General features: G+C 38.8%; 1 protein-coding gene and 1 long non-coding RNA gene across 13 annotated transcripts in view; both read left to right on the top strand.

The window, feature by feature from the left end:
* The window catches only part of LOC148679598 (uncharacterized), a 2,542-nt gene extending 1,295 nt beyond the window's left edge, over window positions 1-1,247 (top strand). Inside the window, exons 2-3 of the long non-coding RNA XR_015944997.1 lie at window positions 1-736; window positions 875-1,247. The exon at window positions 1-736 is cut by the window's left edge and continues 205 nt beyond it. This is a non-coding gene — a long non-coding RNA (uncharacterized LOC148679598). The remainder of the gene's footprint in view (window positions 737-874) is intronic.
* The window catches only part of pdgfd (platelet derived growth factor d), a 62,190-nt gene that overhangs the window by 25,586 nt on the left and 19,615 nt on the right, over window positions 1-16,989 (top strand). For 7 of the 12 annotated variants that reach the window (XR_015509927.1, XR_015509930.1, XR_015509928.1 and 4 more), the window contains 2 exons: window positions 2,203-2,389; window positions 11,365-11,542. Coding sequence is in view for 3 of the 12 variants with exons in the window: in XM_087284761.1 (XP_087140887.1) it covers window positions 2,203-2,389; window positions 11,365-11,542 (365 nt within the window). In the remaining 9 variants the exon portion in view is untranslated. Of the gene's footprint in view, window positions 1-2,178; window positions 2,390-11,364; window positions 11,543-16,989 lie in introns of all 12 variants that reach the window. The other 5 variants (XR_015509923.1, XR_015509925.1, XR_015509926.1 and 2 more) reach the window with 1 other exon arrangement.

Below are 16,989 nucleotides of genomic sequence, written 5' to 3' on the forward strand. Positions count from 1 at the left end.
AGAATCAGAAGTGAATTGAGTCTGAAGAGATTCAGAAGTTAATTGAGTCTAAAGAGAATCAGAAGTGAACATATTCTGAAGAGAATCAGAAGTGAATTGAGTCTGAAAAGAATCAGAAATGAATTCAGTCCGAAAAGAATTAAAAGTTAATTCAGTTTGAAGAGAATTAGAAGTGAATTCCGTCTGAGGAGAATCAGAAGTGAAGTATTTCTGAGGAGAGTCTGTAATGAATACAGTCTGAAGAGGATCAGAAATAAATTCAGTCTGAAGAGGATCAGAAGTGAATTCAGTCCGAAGAGAATCAGAAGTGAATTCAGTCTGAAGAGAGTGAGAAGAAAATTTAGTCCGAATCGTGTTCTTTCCCCAAGAAATTTAAAAGTGAATTCAATAGTTTCTTGAATCAAAAAATATTTCAGAATTTTTTTTTTAACAAGGAGAATCAGAATCAGTCTGAAGAAAGTCAAAAGGGAACTCAGTCTGAGGAGAATCAGAAGTGAACTCAGTCTGAAGAGAATTAGAAGTGAATTCAGTCTGAGGAGAATCAGAAGTGAACTAATTCTGAGGAGAGTCTGTAATGTATTCAGTCTGAAGAAGATCAGAAGTGAATTTAGTCTGAAGAGGATCAGAAGTGAAATCAGTCTGAATGGAATCAGAAGTGAATTCAGTCCGAAGAGAATCAGAAGAAAATTCAGTCTGAAGAGAGTCAGAAGTGATTTCAGTCTGAAGAGGATCAGAAGTGAATTTATTCAGAAGTGAATTCAGTCTGAAGAGAATCAGAAGTGAATTCAGTCTGAAGAGAGTCAGAAGTGATTTCAGTCTGAAGAGGATCAGAAGTGAATTTATTCAGAAGTGAATTCAGTCTGAAGAGAATCAGAAGTGAATTCAATCTGAAAAGAGCCAGAAGAGAATTCAGTTTGAATCATGTTCTTTCCCCAAGAAATTTAAAAGTGAATTCAATAGTTTCCTGAATCAGAACATAATTTAGAATTTTTTTTTAACAAGGAGTATCAGAAAGAAATATTATTTTTCTTAAGTGAATCAAATTAATCTTTTTTCCTGAAGCGAATTAGACGTGTATTTTACTATTTACCAGAAATCAAGTGAGTAAAGTTCTTTAGGATAATCAGAAATTCTTTCACATTGGTTACAGGATTCAAAATGAAGTTCTTAAATGAAGAAAATCAGAAGTGAAATTGGTTTAGAATGGAGTAGTTTTTTTTTCTAAAAATAATCAAAATCGCACTGTGAACTGCACATTTAAAAGATTTAAAAGGTGAAAGCTTTATTTGTGAAGATAATCAGAATTGATTTTAAATGATATTCAAACTAGTTATTTTAAGAACAAAATCGAGTGAATATATATATATATATATTTATTTTTAACCGAATCCGAATTCTGACCCTTCGAGAAGTGAATTGAGATCGGTTCAGATCTCAACAGATTTAGAAGTGAATTAAGTTTTTTTTCTAAGGAGAATCAGTTTATTTGTTATAGAAAAATGTAGGTTAAAGGAAATGTGGGGAGTTTGCATGTTCTCCCCGTGTTGGCATGGGTTTCTTCCGGGTGCTCGGTTTCCCCCACATGCAGTACAGGTGAATTGGATGAATTAAAATGGCTGTGTGTGTAAATGAGTTCGTATGGGTGTTTCCCAGAGCTGACTTGTAGCTGGAAGGGCATCCGCTGCGTAAATCATATGCTGGAATAGTTAGTGGTTCATTCCACTGTGGCGACCTCTGATAAATTAGGCACTAATCCGAATGAATGAATCTAAAGTAGCATTAGTTCTTGATCTGAAGCAGACGTCTGTGCGTTTTCTGAAAATAATCAGAAATTAATCATTTTCTAAAGAACGATTGGAGACGCATTCACGCCAGAAGTGAACTGGGTTTGTTTATTATGAAGACAGAAGTGAATTCAGATTATTTCGCTTAGAGTCTGCAGAGACTGAAAAGCAACTTAATGCTTATTTTCTCAATTGATCAGAAATAAACGTATAAATTAAGATGAAATTTATTATCTGAGCTGAATCTATGCTCTTCCCCAACCTGAACTGTGTTAAACTGAAATGAAGCAAATTCTGTCCTTTTATATGTGTTGTTTCTGTATATATCTGTGTGTGTATGCGTGTGTGTTTGTTTCCGAGAATAAACGCACTAACCTGTCCAAGTTGTGACCAGTAACAGACAGCAATCGCCTCACAGACTTGTACCGGAAGGAAGAGGTCATAATGATCAAGGGCGGAGGTCACGTCCAGAGCCCGCGCTTCCCCAGCTCGTACCCGCGCAACCTGCTGCTGTCATGGAAACTACTGTCGCCGCCGCACACACGCATCCTGCTGGAGTTTGATGCTCAGTTTGGACTGGAAGAGGCCGAGAATGGAGTCTGCAGGTGAGGGCGGAGCTTTGAATGTTTGAGTTCATGAATAATCAATCAGATCTGTTTAAGTGGAGGTGGATAATGGAGTCTGCAAGTGAGGGCGGAGTTTTGAATGCATTCTTACATGAATAATTAATCAGATCTGTTTAAGTGGAGGTGGAGAATGGAGTCTGCAGGTGAGGGCGGGGCTTTGAATGCATTCTTACATGAATAATTAATCAGATCTGTTTAAGTGGAGGTGGAGAATGGAGTCTGCAGGTGAGGGCGGGGCTTTGAATGCATTCTTACATGAATAATTAATCAGATCTGTTTAAGTGGAGGTGGAGAATGGAGTCTGCAGGTGAGGGCGGGGCTTTGAATGCATTCTTACATGAATAATTAATCAGATCTATTTAAGTGGAGGTGGAGAATGGAGTCTGCAGGTGAGGGCGGGGCTTTGAATGCATTCTTACATGAATAATTAATCAGATCTGTTTAAGTGGAGGTGGAGAATGGAGTCTGCAGGTGAGGGCGGGGCTTTGAATGCATTCTTACATGAATAATTAATCAGATCTGTTTAAGTGGAGGTGGAGAATGGAGTCTGCAGGTGAGGGTGGAGTTTTGAATGCATTCTTACATGAATAATTAATCAGATCTGTTTAAGTGGAGGTGGAGAATGGAGTCTGCAGGTGAGGGCGGAGCTTTGAATGCATGGTTCATGAAAAATTAGCTCTGTTTAGGTGGAGAATGGAGTCTGCATGTGATGGCGGAGTTTTGTATGCATGAGTTTGTGAATAATTAATCTGATGTGTTTAAGTGGAAGAGGAGAAATATAGAGTCTGCAGGTGAGGGCGGAGCTTTGTATGTATGAGTTCATGAATACTTTTTAGCTCCGTTTATATGGAGAATGGAGTCTGCAGGTGAGGGAGGAGCTTTGAATGCATGAGTTCGTGAATAATTAATTAGTTCTGTTTGAATGGAGAATTAAGTCTGCAGGTGAGGGAGGAACTTTAAATGCATTCCTTCTTGAATAATTAATTAGCTCTGTTTAAGTGCAGAAGGGAGTCTGCAGGTGAGGGAGGAGCTTTAAATGCATAAGTTCATGAATAATTAATTAAATCTGGTTGAGTGCTGGTTTAGAATAGAGTCTGCAGGTGATGGCGGAGCTTTAAATGAATGAGTTTTTAAATAATGAATCAGATCTGTGGAGGTGGAGAATGGAGTCTGCAGATAAGGGCGGAGCTTTAAATGCATGAATTCATGAATAATTAATCAGGTCTGGTTAAGTGGTGGTAGATAATGCAGTCTGCAGGTGAGGGTGGGACTTTAAATGCATGAATGCATAAATTATTAATCAGGTCTGGTTAAGGGGTGATATATAATGCAGTCTGCAGATGAGGGCGGAGCTTTGAATTCATGAATTCACAAATAATCGGATCTGGTTAAGTGGTGGTGGATAATGCAGTCTGCAGATGAGGGCGGAGCTTTGAATGCATAAGTTTATAAATTAATTAAAAAGATCTGTTTAAGTGAAGGTGGAGAATAAGGGGATCTGCAGTTGAGGGTGGAGCTTTGAATGCATGCTCACATGAATAATTAATTAGCTCTGTTTAAGTAGCTAATTGAGTCTGCCGACTCTGCATATGAGGGCGGAGCTTTGAGTGCTTGAATTCATTAATAATTAATCAGATCTGTTTAAGTGGAGGTGGAGGATTGAGTCTGCAGGTGAGGGAGGAGCTTTAAATGCATGAATTCATAAATAATTAATCAGGTCTGGTTAAGTGGTGGTGGATAATGCAGTCTGCAGGTGAGGGTGGGACTTTAAATGCATGAATGCATAAATTATTAATCAGGTCTGGTTAAGGGGTGATATATAATGCAGTCTGCAGATGAGGGCGGAGCTTTGAATTCATGAATTCACAAATAATCGGATCTGGTTAAGTGGTGGTGGATAATGCAGTCTGCAGATGAGGGCGGAGCTTTGAATGCATAAGTTTATGAATTAATTAAAAAGATCTGTTTAAGTGAAGGTGGAGAATAAGGGGATCTGCAGTTGAGGGCGGAGCTTTGAATGCATGCTCACATGAATAATTAATTAGCTCTGTTTAAGTAGCTAATTGAGTCTGCCGACTCTGCATATGAGGGCGGAGCTTTGAATGCTTGAATTCATTAATATTTAATCAGATCTGTTTAAGTGGAGGTGGAGGATTGAGTCTGCAGGTGAGGGAGGAGCTTTGAATGCATAGTTCATGAATTAATTAAGATCTGTTTAAATGAAGGTGGAGGGTGGATATTTGGATGGATGAGTTCATGGATAATCAGATCTGTGAAGATGATGACTAAAGTCTGCAGATGAGGGCGGAGCTTCGAATGCATAAGTTCATGAATAATTACTCAGATCTGTTTAAGTTAAGATGGAGAATAATGGAGTCTGCAGGTGAGGGCGGAGCTTAGAATGCATGCTTACATGTATAATTAATTAGCTCTGTTTAAGTGGAGAATGGAGTCTGCAGGTGGGGGGCAGAGCTTTGAACGCATGCGTTCATGAATTAATTAATAAGATCTGTTTAAGTGAAGTGGATAATTGTCTTTATACGAGAGTGGAGATTGGATGGATGAGTTTATGAATAATTAATCGGATGTGTTTAGGTAAAGAATTGTGTCTTCAGGTGAGGGCAGAGTTTTGAATGCAAAGGAACATGAATAATTAATTAGCTCTTCTTAGGAGGAGAATGGAGTCTTCAGGTGAGGGTGGAGATTCCTAAATTATCAGACCCGTTTAATTGGAGATGGAGAATTGAGTCTGGAGGTGAGGGCGGAGCTTCAAATACATGAGTTCATGAATAAAGAATCAGATCTATGTAAATGGAGGTGGAAAATGGAGGCTGCAGGTGAGGGTGGAGCTTCAAATGCATGAGTTCATGAATAAATAATCTGATCTTTGTAAGTGAAGGTGGAGATTGGGGATCTGCAGATGAGGGTGGAGCTTCGAGTCTATGAGTTCATGAATAATGAATAAGAATTGAGTGGAGGTAGTAAATAGTTTGCAGTTGAAGACCAAGCTTTTGATGCGTGATTACTTTTAAGTTGAAGTGGATTTTAATGCTGTCTTCAGGTAAGCGAAGAGCTTCAAATGCAGAAAATCATGAATATTGAATTAAATCTGTGTAAGTGGAGGTGAAGAATTGAGTCTGCAGGTCAGGGCGGAGCCTAAAGTGCATGAATACCTCAATAATGAATTAGATCTGTTTAATGGTGTCTTCTGGTGAAGGGTGGAGCTTCTGATGCATGTATACATGGATAGTTATCAGAACTATTTAAGTGGAGGTGGAATTGGTTTATGAATAATGAATTAAAATATCCATAGAATGCAGACTGTAGATTAGGTGGAGCTGTAACTGGACATATATATGAATAAAGAAAGAGATCAACTAAAAATTTCAGATGAGGGCAGAATTCATAACTATATAGGTACAGATAGAGAAGAGAAACTGATGCTTTGCATTGGTTTTTATTGTAAATATTTAAGGGCTGAACACACAGCTAAAGCCCTTTACATATCTCTAAAATGTGATTAGTTCATAGGTATGCAAATGCAGGGCCTCCAGGAGCTCGTTCTACATGGTTAAATCATGTCGTGACATGTGGTAAAAGATAGCGGGATTATTTTTTGATTCCTGTGGTCCCGATTCTGCATTTCTGAAGTAGAAATAAAGGCCTGAAGAGTTAAAACAGGACATGAATATTTAATGAGCACAGAGCCAATCAGAATGAGCGTCTGACCGCAGAGAGTTTGCAGTGACTCTCCAGTTACAGGTTTGTCCTTGAGGTTACAGAGTTTTACTGTGTAGCTAATACTTTATGAAGACCCCTGAGACAACAGGACAAAAATAACACAGACGAGAGATGAGGTGAATATAGAGGAATAGAAACAGACAAGAAGAAAGAAGAAGAGATATAAGAAATCTATCTAAAACTTGATATAAAAAAGATATATACAGTTAGAATTATTCGCCCTCCTGTGCATTCCTTTTATTTTACAAATATTTCCCAACTGATGTTGAACAGATTCAGGAATTTTTCACAGTATTTCCTATAATATTTTTTCTTCTGGGGAAAGTCTTATTTGTTTTATTCCAGCTAGAATAAAAGGAGTTTTTAATTTTTTTAAAGCCGTTTTAAGGTCAATATTATCAGCCCCTTTAAGCTATATTTGTTTTGAATTGTCTCCAGAACAATCCACTGTTATACAATGACTTGCCTAATTACCCTAACTTTACCCTAATTAACCTAGTTAAGCCTTTAAATGTAACTTTAAGCTGTATAGAAGTGTCTTGAAAAATATCTAGTCAAATATTATTTACTGTCATCATGGCAGACAAAATAAATCAGTTGTTAGAAATGAGTTATTAAAACTATTATGTTCAGAAATGTGTAAAAAAACTGGGGTTAAAATATACAGGGGATACAAATTTTGACTTCAATTGTATGTTTTTGAAGTTCAAAGTCATAATTGAGTTTTTATATTCATATTCATCAAGACAAAAGTTGTATACTATACAGGGCCGGAGTGGGACTCATTTTCAGCCCTGGAGTTTCAAGCCAGACCGGCCCACCTCAGTTCACGACTGATTCCAATTCAGTTTCTAATTTCACTATCACGTCTTTTTCAAGAAAAAAGCTGCTTTAGAAATTTAAATGTTCAACAACCCTAACAGTATTATATGTCTTTACAATAAAAATTAAAAAAATTAATAATAATTTTACAGGTGAGGTTCGAACACGGGTCCGTGGCGTCGAAATGCAACGTGCGTACCACTGGACCACAATAGCGCTATGAGTGTATTGATAAAAAATAAGTAATGACTTGTGACCCGTAAGACACAACACTACTTTCTTTTGATGGCTCAATCTTTTTCTCCTTTTAAGATTTCTGATCAAGTTATGTCAGATTTATTAATGTAGTGAATCATTTGATTTTCATTGAGCAGGTGTAATATTCATTAATATCAATTATTCAAATTCGTATATTCACTAAGGTGCCGCTGTTTGGGGTCGATAGTTACATTACATCATCATCATTAACGTTAGTTAACCTGCAGGCTGCATTTTGCACACGAGGCTGCAAGAAAATAAATAAAAAGAGCGGCGCTGCGGCAAAATAATGAATAAAAAGAGTAAATATATAGTCAAATAAACAAATGGATGAAAAAAGTGTGACTGCTGAGAGTGCAAGCAGCTACGGACACCGGCCCTCGCGGCCAAAAAACAGACCGGCCCATCGGGAATTCTCCTGGTCCTCCCGATTAGCCAATCCGGGCCTGATACTATACCACAAATTATTATATTAGCAAATGATCTTTACACTTGACAAACTCACGTCTGTTCAGTAAACTAATATTGATGCACATTTTAAAGAAAAACCATGAGTCATTTTGAGAAGGGTCTGGCTGCAGAGTTGCTCTTGCATCTTCAGGCTTGCACGCTCATTCACCCACGCTTCCTATGCAAGTGAGATGAAAATCAAATAAACCAGAAGTAAGTTTCCAGTTCATTTGCGTTGCCCGTGACGACGTTGTCAAATAATTCTAAGTACTTAAGTTGTACACCATGACAGAACCCACCCTCCAAAAAGCAGTTAGTATATTCATCTTATGATTGTATGCTTTGACGTAGATTTACCACTAACATTCATACCAGCAAAGCTTATTATTTATTTATATCAACTATCAGGTCTAAATTTACACACAAGATATTCTTCCACAGATATAAATAAAAAAATTAAAAAAAAAAAACAGCAGAAAAATTTTTATTTTAGTTTTTATTTTAAACATTTCAAGGAGTTGTATTATTACAACTAACAGAAACACATTATGGACTTACAGCAGTGATTCAACGACTTGGGAAACTATTCTTTATAACTTTTCTTGATAAGTTAGCACGTCTGCGCAGGAGTGCATCCATATGAAATCACAGTTGCAGCGCAGCTTCAACAGTCTCTACATGATCCCAGCCCAGTTTTATAATTCCTCCAGACATAATGGCGAGATCGACTCGATAAGAGAACATCTCGACTCGCTTAACTTAAAGAAGGCGGCACAGATGATGTGTAACATTACTGCAGAGCAGTTTTAAAGCAAGCATTCGTGGTTCATTGCGATCTATTTATGTAACTATAGCAACTGTGGAGTCCAGACACTACAGTGAAGCGCTTTGGAAAAAAAATGCACGTAAGGGCGACGGATAAGAAGTTTGTTGCAACGATCTTACTGAAATCCCTTCGTAAAGAGATTTTTCCGCCTCAGCGACACCCTTAAGTTAAATTACTGAAGGACTTTCATGCAAGTGGACACAGGTGGCGATTGTAAATGACGTCACGTGCAGAGGAAGTGCAGTTGCCTGAGCGTGCAAGTCTGAGCGTGCAAGCCTGGAAGTGCAAGTGCAAATCTGCAGCCAGACTCTATTGGTAATTTTTGCTACACCTGCAAACAAACACCTTTTTCATTTTAAATAACTTCCTTTATTAATTAATTTACCTTCCACTTTTGGTCCGTTTCCACTGAGTGGTACGATATGGTTTGATATGCTTTTATGGCCGTTCCCACTGTCAAAAGGCATACCGAACCACTTTTTGGTCATCCTTTGCAAAAGGTACCAAGGGTACCAAAAGGCAGAGCTAGACATGCAGCTGAACGCTATTGGTTCACAGAGATCCGTGATTCGCTTGCGCAACAAGCCAGAATGAAAACAAAGGAACCGCCATGTTTTAAATACTCAGCCAAGACATTACACCGTAATATTGTATACATATAATAACGAGCCATGATCGGCCCGAGCTTAAAAAAAGCTTGTCGTCTTGATGAACAGCCACAAAGCCAAGAAGAACAAAATCTAAACCCTACTAATTTTCTCTTAAATGAGCACACAAAGTTACTAAAGTAGTCGAATGCTTCATTATAGATCTGTGCATTCTTACATGAACACCTCTGTTATCAAACAAAACACAATGAGAGATTCATCTGCTGCTCTTCACTAAATAACTAAAGTAACTTTAATCAATATGCAAATACAATAAAAAGTTAAATAGATTTTATAGCTTTATTTAATTTCTGTATAGGCCGTTGATTTTAATAGGCTAAACCTTTTATTTTATTGTCAATATTTTCTAATGTTTGCTATGTATTCTATCATTTGAAGTTATTTGTTGTCCCATATTTTTTACATCCCAACGTTGACAGATTGCTAATCAATAAATAGCTATAGTGCTATCTGTTAGTATTAACGTCAGCTAATGTTATGGAAGGGCATAGATGTTATGGAAATAGTAATAGTAATGTAACTACCCCCATCATTCCTTCCTCAAGCAAATGTGTAAATATTAGATCAATTCAGCAATAACGTTAATTATTGCAAACAGCCACACACCATATATTTCTGACTGCGTTGAATGGATACATTTTTTTTTACCCATTTTTCCATATTAAAATATTATGGTGGGTATTGAGATTGAATTACTTGCCTAGGTGGGTCCCGGAAAAAATAAATAAATTGGGAATCCCTGCACCATAGAGCTCGCGATCTCATCTATATTCATTATAACAAACTTTTTGAGCTCATATTAATAACGTGCGCGTGATCATTGAAGTGCTTTTATATCAGATCCTTTCAGAAAGGGACAAACGCGAGAGTGAAGCGCAAAAAAACAATGGAGATGCCGGAAAAAACAGCAGCAAATGATGCTTTCCGCAACATAAAACATGATCAAACTGCCATGTTTAACTATTATCATCGCCTTTAGGATTATTATGAACTCTGAATGACAGAATTACTTTCTAACAGAGGCTACACATGCTGCTAAAGATTAAAGACACATATTAGAGGTTTACACTGACTCGGCTGTACTTCGTGTTGTTTTTGAACCGAATAAAGACTAAATGTCTGCTGGGTGTAGTTTTTCTGTAATTGGTAACATATCGGAGACTGTAAGGGGCCGTATGTGTTCATGTATGTCGAATTTATTTATTTATTTATTTATACAGTAGGCTTTTTCGTGGTTATATCATTGATCTGCAGTTATAAACAATCATTATTTTCATAGAAAGGTTAGTAATGAACATTTATACACAAGTATTTATGTGTATAAAGCCTCTGTTTTGTGAGAAGTGCTTCTCATATGATATGTGAACGTACAGCATTTTCTCAACCAAAAATGACGTCGACTGTAGCTTTGTCGTACACAAGTCCTACTAAAAGATTACCATTGGGGGGATGGTTGCACGTTGGGTTTGGTGCACATGGGGTCAGAACCAAAAAGCTAGCCGGACTGTACCAAAAAGCTTAGCAGCGGGGGCGAGGGGGGTTGGGGGGGTGGCATGGGGGAGAGAGTTTTCCGGGAGACAGAACAATACGGGAAATGGCCAGAAGATGGGTCTAGTTGGCAGAAATGCCTACTGGCCCAGATGGGACTCGAACCAGTGACCTTCTTGCTGTGAGGCCACAGTGATGCACACTGAGCCACCGTGCCGCCTCAATTAACTTTATTTTCCAAATGTTTCTGAGAATAAAAATAATTTTAGACATGTATAACAAATAAAGGTTGACGCTGTGGCTCAGTGGTTGGCACTTACAGCAAGAAGGTTGCTGGTTCGAGTCCTGAATGGGAACAGTTCCCCACAGTCCAAACACATGCGCTATAGGGGAATTCAATAAACTAAATTGTCCGTAGTGCATGTGTGTGAATGAGTGTGTATGGATGTTTCCCAGTACTGGGTTGCAGCTGGAAGGGCATCCACTGTGTAAAACATATGCTGGATAAGTTGGTGGTTCATTCCGCTGTGGTGACCCCTAATGAATAAAGGGACTAAGCCAAAGGAAACTTAATGAGACATACAGTATAAAGGTTAATTAGAAATAGCCCAAATCTTTACTTGAGTGTGTGTGTGTGTGTGATGTACTGACAGACAGGTATGTGTGTGTGTGTGTGTATGTGTCTGTTTGTGTGTTTTTAGGTATGATTATGTGGAAGTGGAGGATATTTCTGAAACCAGCACCATCATCTGGGGCCGCTGGTGTGGTCAAAGAGCTCCGTCACGGATCACCTCCAAAACAAACCTCATCAAAATCACCTTCAAATCAGACGATTACTTCGTAGCCAAACCAGGATTCAAGATCTGCTATTCACTTGTGGTGAGTGTCACTGCTGGATCCATTATCATGTGCGGGGGGAAAAAAAGTTGGTGAAGAGTGTCTGTGTTTACTGTATCTGTTGTTCACACACTACAAAGCGGATGCTGGTGGATGGCGAACGATAGCAGATGGTGTGAGGAATATTTTACAGCATTTATCGGGAGTAAAGCCATCCTGTCTTTTTTATTAGTTACAGCTTTTTTTTTTTTTCTCACCAACAAAGGCCAAATCTGTAATAATCTGGTTCTGGCTGTTAGCATAAATTAGCAATATGCTTTCTGTGTATAAAAGCTAACTGTTAAATTGTACGTTCCCCTCTGAGCTGGGAGGCAGAATTAAAACAGACATATGCGATGGAAGTGGTGTCGCCTCACAGCAAGAAGGTCGCTGCGTCGAGCCTCAGCTCAGTTGGCGTTTTTGTGTGGAGTTTGCATGTTCTCCCTGCGTTCGCGTGGGTTTCCTCCGGGTGCTCCGGTTTCCCCCACAGTCCAAAGACATGCGGTACAGGTGAATTGGGTAGGCTAAATTGTCCGTAGTGTATGAGTGTGTGTGGATGTTTCCCAGAGATGGGTTGCAGCTGAAAGGGCATCCGCTGCGTAAAAACTTGCTGGATAAGTTGGTGGTTCATTCTGCTGTGGCGACCCCGGATTAATAAAGGGACTAAGCCGACAAGAAAATGAATGAATGAATATGCGATGGACGTAAACAAGATGCAAGCTGCACTTAAAAGACAGTAAATGTTTTTAACTACACACTAATACATGTAGGTGTAAAATAGGGATGTGCAGCACTGACAGAAGATCATGTTCCCGATCTTGGGGCAAAGTCTAAAGCACATGGCACAAAGCATTAAGGGTGTGTCTGAATCCACTTTTGCTATCATAAGAATGGATTAATACGCTCCTGGTCTAACAGGGTTGTGCTTATTCTCTTAATGAGTTCTGGGTGTGTTATAACCTGCATTAAACCAATCAAACCTCATCTCTCATTCTCTTTAAGAGTCAGCTGCGTCACACCATGGTGCATTTGCTATTTACATGACGGACTTTGTAAGTGTAAAAACTGAACGCTTCACTAGTGAGAAAACAGTTCAACAGAGCATCTGCAGCGTGAGGATAAAGAACGAGCCTCCTCCATTCAGCCTTGTTACTTTTACTCTTTACTCCTTTAATTTGGTGAAGGAAGGAAACGGTGGAAACTCACTCCACTGAAGACATCCATTAGCCGACATATTTAATTTAGTTTGTTTAGCGCAAAGATAAATTCAGTTCTAATTTCCAGCAAACGAATAAATGAACAAAAATAACAAAATGTGCTCAAAAACCCGAGTTATATCCTAAAACACATGCTGTGCCCCATATGGTCTTAAACCTGACAGGTGGGCAAATCTAAGCTTGTTTTTAATAAAACAAATATAAATATGGATATAATAAATAATACTGCTAATATTAATAATATATAAATATATAAATATACAAAAGCAAATTGTTATGAATGAACTGAAAAAGCCTCCCGAAATGAAGAAGGCATAAAAGCAGTGATTTTTCATATTTATGTAGGCTAAAAAATAATGTTTTGTAATATTTTAATCCTTTATATTTATATCCTATATATATCCTTATTATATCCTATATATATCCTTAATATAACATTTTTTTTCATATGTAAAGATATTTGCCTATTGCTCTCTTGTGTGTATTAAGCAGTGTGTAAGCGAGGCGCAACTCTGCGCTGGAGTTTAGACCGGGTTTGTTTTGGTCTAATGAAAAATCTATTTTAGTTTCTCAAAATAGCAACGCGCCAGCGGTCCGCCTCAGAACGCCTTCCTTTTTAGACCAGAACGACTATGGGCGCACATATGAGCGCTAATGCGTTTGCTATTTAAACAGCGTAGCGCAACGCCTCAAAACCACTCTTGCGCCAAGCTGAAACTACCAAAAGACTATTGCGCCGCGCCTTGCGACACATTGCGCTGCGTGTATGATAAAGCCCGGAAAGTTTTGTTTTGTGTTTACCTCATGGTTAAAGTTGTTACACGTCCGCCGGTTCCTGCCTCAAAATGAGCGAGTTTGAGCCACTTGTACATTAAGGAAGTGTTCAGAAAAAAAACAAAACACCAGCGGAGAAACTCGACACAGAGGAATACAAACACTTCAATGCCAACTAGCGTTTCGGAAGTGTTATTGCTGAGCAACAGAAACAGCGCGCAGAAGTATGAATGCACAGCTCCGCGCGTTGCATGCGCCGTGATCACACCGATTACTTGATGCAAAAGTATAAAACAGGCTTTAAATGGCCAATTTTTGGTGTGTGTGCAGAAATACACTTGCTCTGTTTACTGTGTTCTGAAAGCTGAGGGGATTATTTTTTATTTTCTCAAACATCTCAAGGTAAGTGTGCAAATGTCTCTCTTACACTCAAACATACACACACTATACTCCATATAAAACCCAGAAACTAAGCTTTTTTTGCACCGCAACTGATGATCAACAGTAAAAATGACAAATTCTACCTCACCCTAACGAGGAAAACTAGCAACAATGAAGAATGCATGAGATATATGATTATAAATGTGTTTATAATGGAAGTCAATGGGGCAAAAACAGCCCCTAACATCACCAAAGGGAAGTCAATTGTTGAATTTTTGTCAATTTTCGAAGCATTTTTCAAAAATAAATATTAAAATAAGACTTGTCTAAATTCAGTTTGCTGAAGCGCAGAGAAAGCTGTGACCAGTTTAAGCCTCACGATCACCACAGAGTGAATGAAAACAATATATTAATCAATGTATAAAATAATGTAAGGTTGACTGCTTCACTTCCACTTTAAAGTAACATCATCAAGATGGCTTATTACCCGAAACGCTGTGCTACCTCAGCTGAACTTATAAAAAGTTGAGCTTTAATTAAGACATCTATTCCTGCGGCTGAAAAACAGAAGTGTGAGTGTCGATACGAGACGGCGAGAGACTGAAGCGAGTGTGAACGTGTTACTGCGGTAAAAGCGCTGATGTAACCGGCTCGTTTCCGCTCACGCACATGCTCTATAATGAGCAGTGACAGCAGACAGCATGTTTTGTCATTGTTCTTATGAAAAGCAGACTTTTAAAACTCGTCAGACGCTCATTAAGGGCCGTGGAGTGTTAATGACACAGACAGATGTGCATGTGTTTCTGCAGGGGAAGATGATGCTCTTGTTTTTAGTATTTATTTATTTCTATCTTCCTCTTTAAAGCCTCTTTTGATGTGCTTGTGAAATGTGTTTTTCTTCTGCCGGCGATGTTTGTTTAGATTCTCTTTTGGGGATTAGCCGATGTTTGTAGATCATAATTTGGTGCCTTTTGTGTGTCGAAGGTCTTTAATCGTAATTAGGGAATTTTCCTTGAACGTTTTGCATATCTGATGCTCTTTGTCGTAAACTAATTATTCTTTTATCATTTTCATTTGAATTGGTTTGAATGAAGAACATTTTAGATGTTATAATTTAGGGGGAAAAAAATTAGTATTTGCTGTTTGTAGGGGTGTAATGCATCCCTGTTGATCCGTGATCTGTACGGATCACAACCCACAGTTCGGAAAGCACATGACCCACAGATTAATAACATTTAGAAATGCGGATTAATGACTTTTTTTAATTTGTTGGTTAATCCAACATTTATAACATGGACATAACATGGACTGGCCATCTGGCAATTCTGGCAAATGCAAGAAGGGCCAGACCATTTTTTAAATGTGGGCCGGTCAGCTATTTTTTTTTTTCATACGTATTGTTTTTTTAAATGTAGGCAGCTTTTATCTTGTGCGAGATGTGAATATTATGAAGATGATGGTGATAATAGTAAGAATAATAGTAAATGTTAAGCATTGGCCCAATCAGCAACAACCGACTGGTTTCGAGATGGGCCGACCCAATCTGAGGTTACGCAGACATAATCAAAATTTGGCAAGAACGTCAAACAAACAGTGAGTGCAACACAAGCTAATTGTCAGAGATGGACCTTAAAAAGGGAAAGGCAGTCAAGTCAGACATTGCCAATTACATAAAATTAACTGAACTAGTCTCGAAAGGGGGCAGTGCAGTGGCGCAGTAGGTAGTGCTGTAGTCTCACAGCAAGAAAGTCGCTAGTTTGAGCCTCATCTGGGTCAGTTGGTGTTTCTGTGTGGAGTTTGCATGTTCGCGTGGGTTTCCTTCTGGTTTCCTTCACAAGTCCAAACACATGCTATAGGTGAATTGGGTAGGCCAATTGGGAATTGGGTAACCCAGTAATGGGTTGCAGCTTTGAGGGCATCCGCTGTATAAAACATATGCAGGATAGGTTGGCGATTCCCAGATTAATAAAGGGACTAAGCCGAAAAGAAAATGAATGACATGATTGCATATATAAATGGGTTGTTTTTGTTTCAGTCACATACATTAAATGTTTAAATATCTCTTAAATAGGTACTGCTTATATGATTTTACCATCTGTACACCAATATAAGTAGTGAATGTGCGTGTCCTTGGGTGGGGCTGTGTCGGTGTGGTAATGTGGGCTGGTGTGGCTACAATGCCAGGGCTGATTTTTAGTCCCAGTCCGCCCCAGGGATCAGCATTGTAAACCTTGCAGTAACATGCTGTGGACTACAAACCTCCAGCTGTTGCCGAGATTTCAAAGCGCAGAAATGGTGTAAACATCACTTTAATATTATACAGTAAGTTTAATTTAAACAATTAAAAGCAAATTAGGCATCAAACAACATCCCAATCTCTTTAAGAGTAATATGCTCACGGGTCCTCCTAGGCTTCAGTTCATAGCGCTAGTTTAAACACTGTGGGGACGCTTTCCTGCTTCAGCCGATGCAACCCGGTGAGTGATAAAACACTGCAGTGCTCTGTAGCACACCCTTGTGTTGTCTGTTGCCCCAGTACTGAAGTTTTAAAAACGTCCATTTCCCGCTAACATTCAATAAACATAATCATCACATGTACAGTGTCTAGCGTTAACGGTATGCTGTAATAATGATGTAAACCAGGGGTCACCAATCTCAGTCCTGGAGGGCCGGTGTCCCTGCAGGGTTCAGCTCTAACTTGCCTCAACACACCTGCCTGGGTGTTTTAAGTATACCTAGTAAGACCTTGATTAGCTTGTTCAGGTGTGTTTGATTAGGGTTGGAGCTAAAACCTGCAGGACACCGGCCCTCCAGGAACAAGTTTGCTGACCACTGATGTATGTAACAATGCGAAATGCTGCTTTGCGGGCAAATAATTTAGCTACAAATTCATATTTATCAGTCAAACGGCTGTAAACACACACACACACACAAACTCCACCAGTTCGTGTCTCTTATGTGTGTGCGCGCGTGACTGCATTGATTGTCTTCAGGCAGCTTTTTCATGCATTTCTCATCTCAGATAATGAAGTCGCATAAGATATGTGGATGATTCATATTACTTACACCTGCTTATTC

The sequence above is a fragment of the Danio rerio genome, chromosome 15 (genome assembly GCF_052040795.2).
Source record: "Danio rerio strain M-AB ecotype USA chromosome 15, GRCz13ab, whole genome shotgun sequence".
In the NCBI taxonomy this organism is placed as follows: Eukaryota; Metazoa; Chordata; class Actinopteri; order Cypriniformes; family Danionidae; genus Danio; species Danio rerio.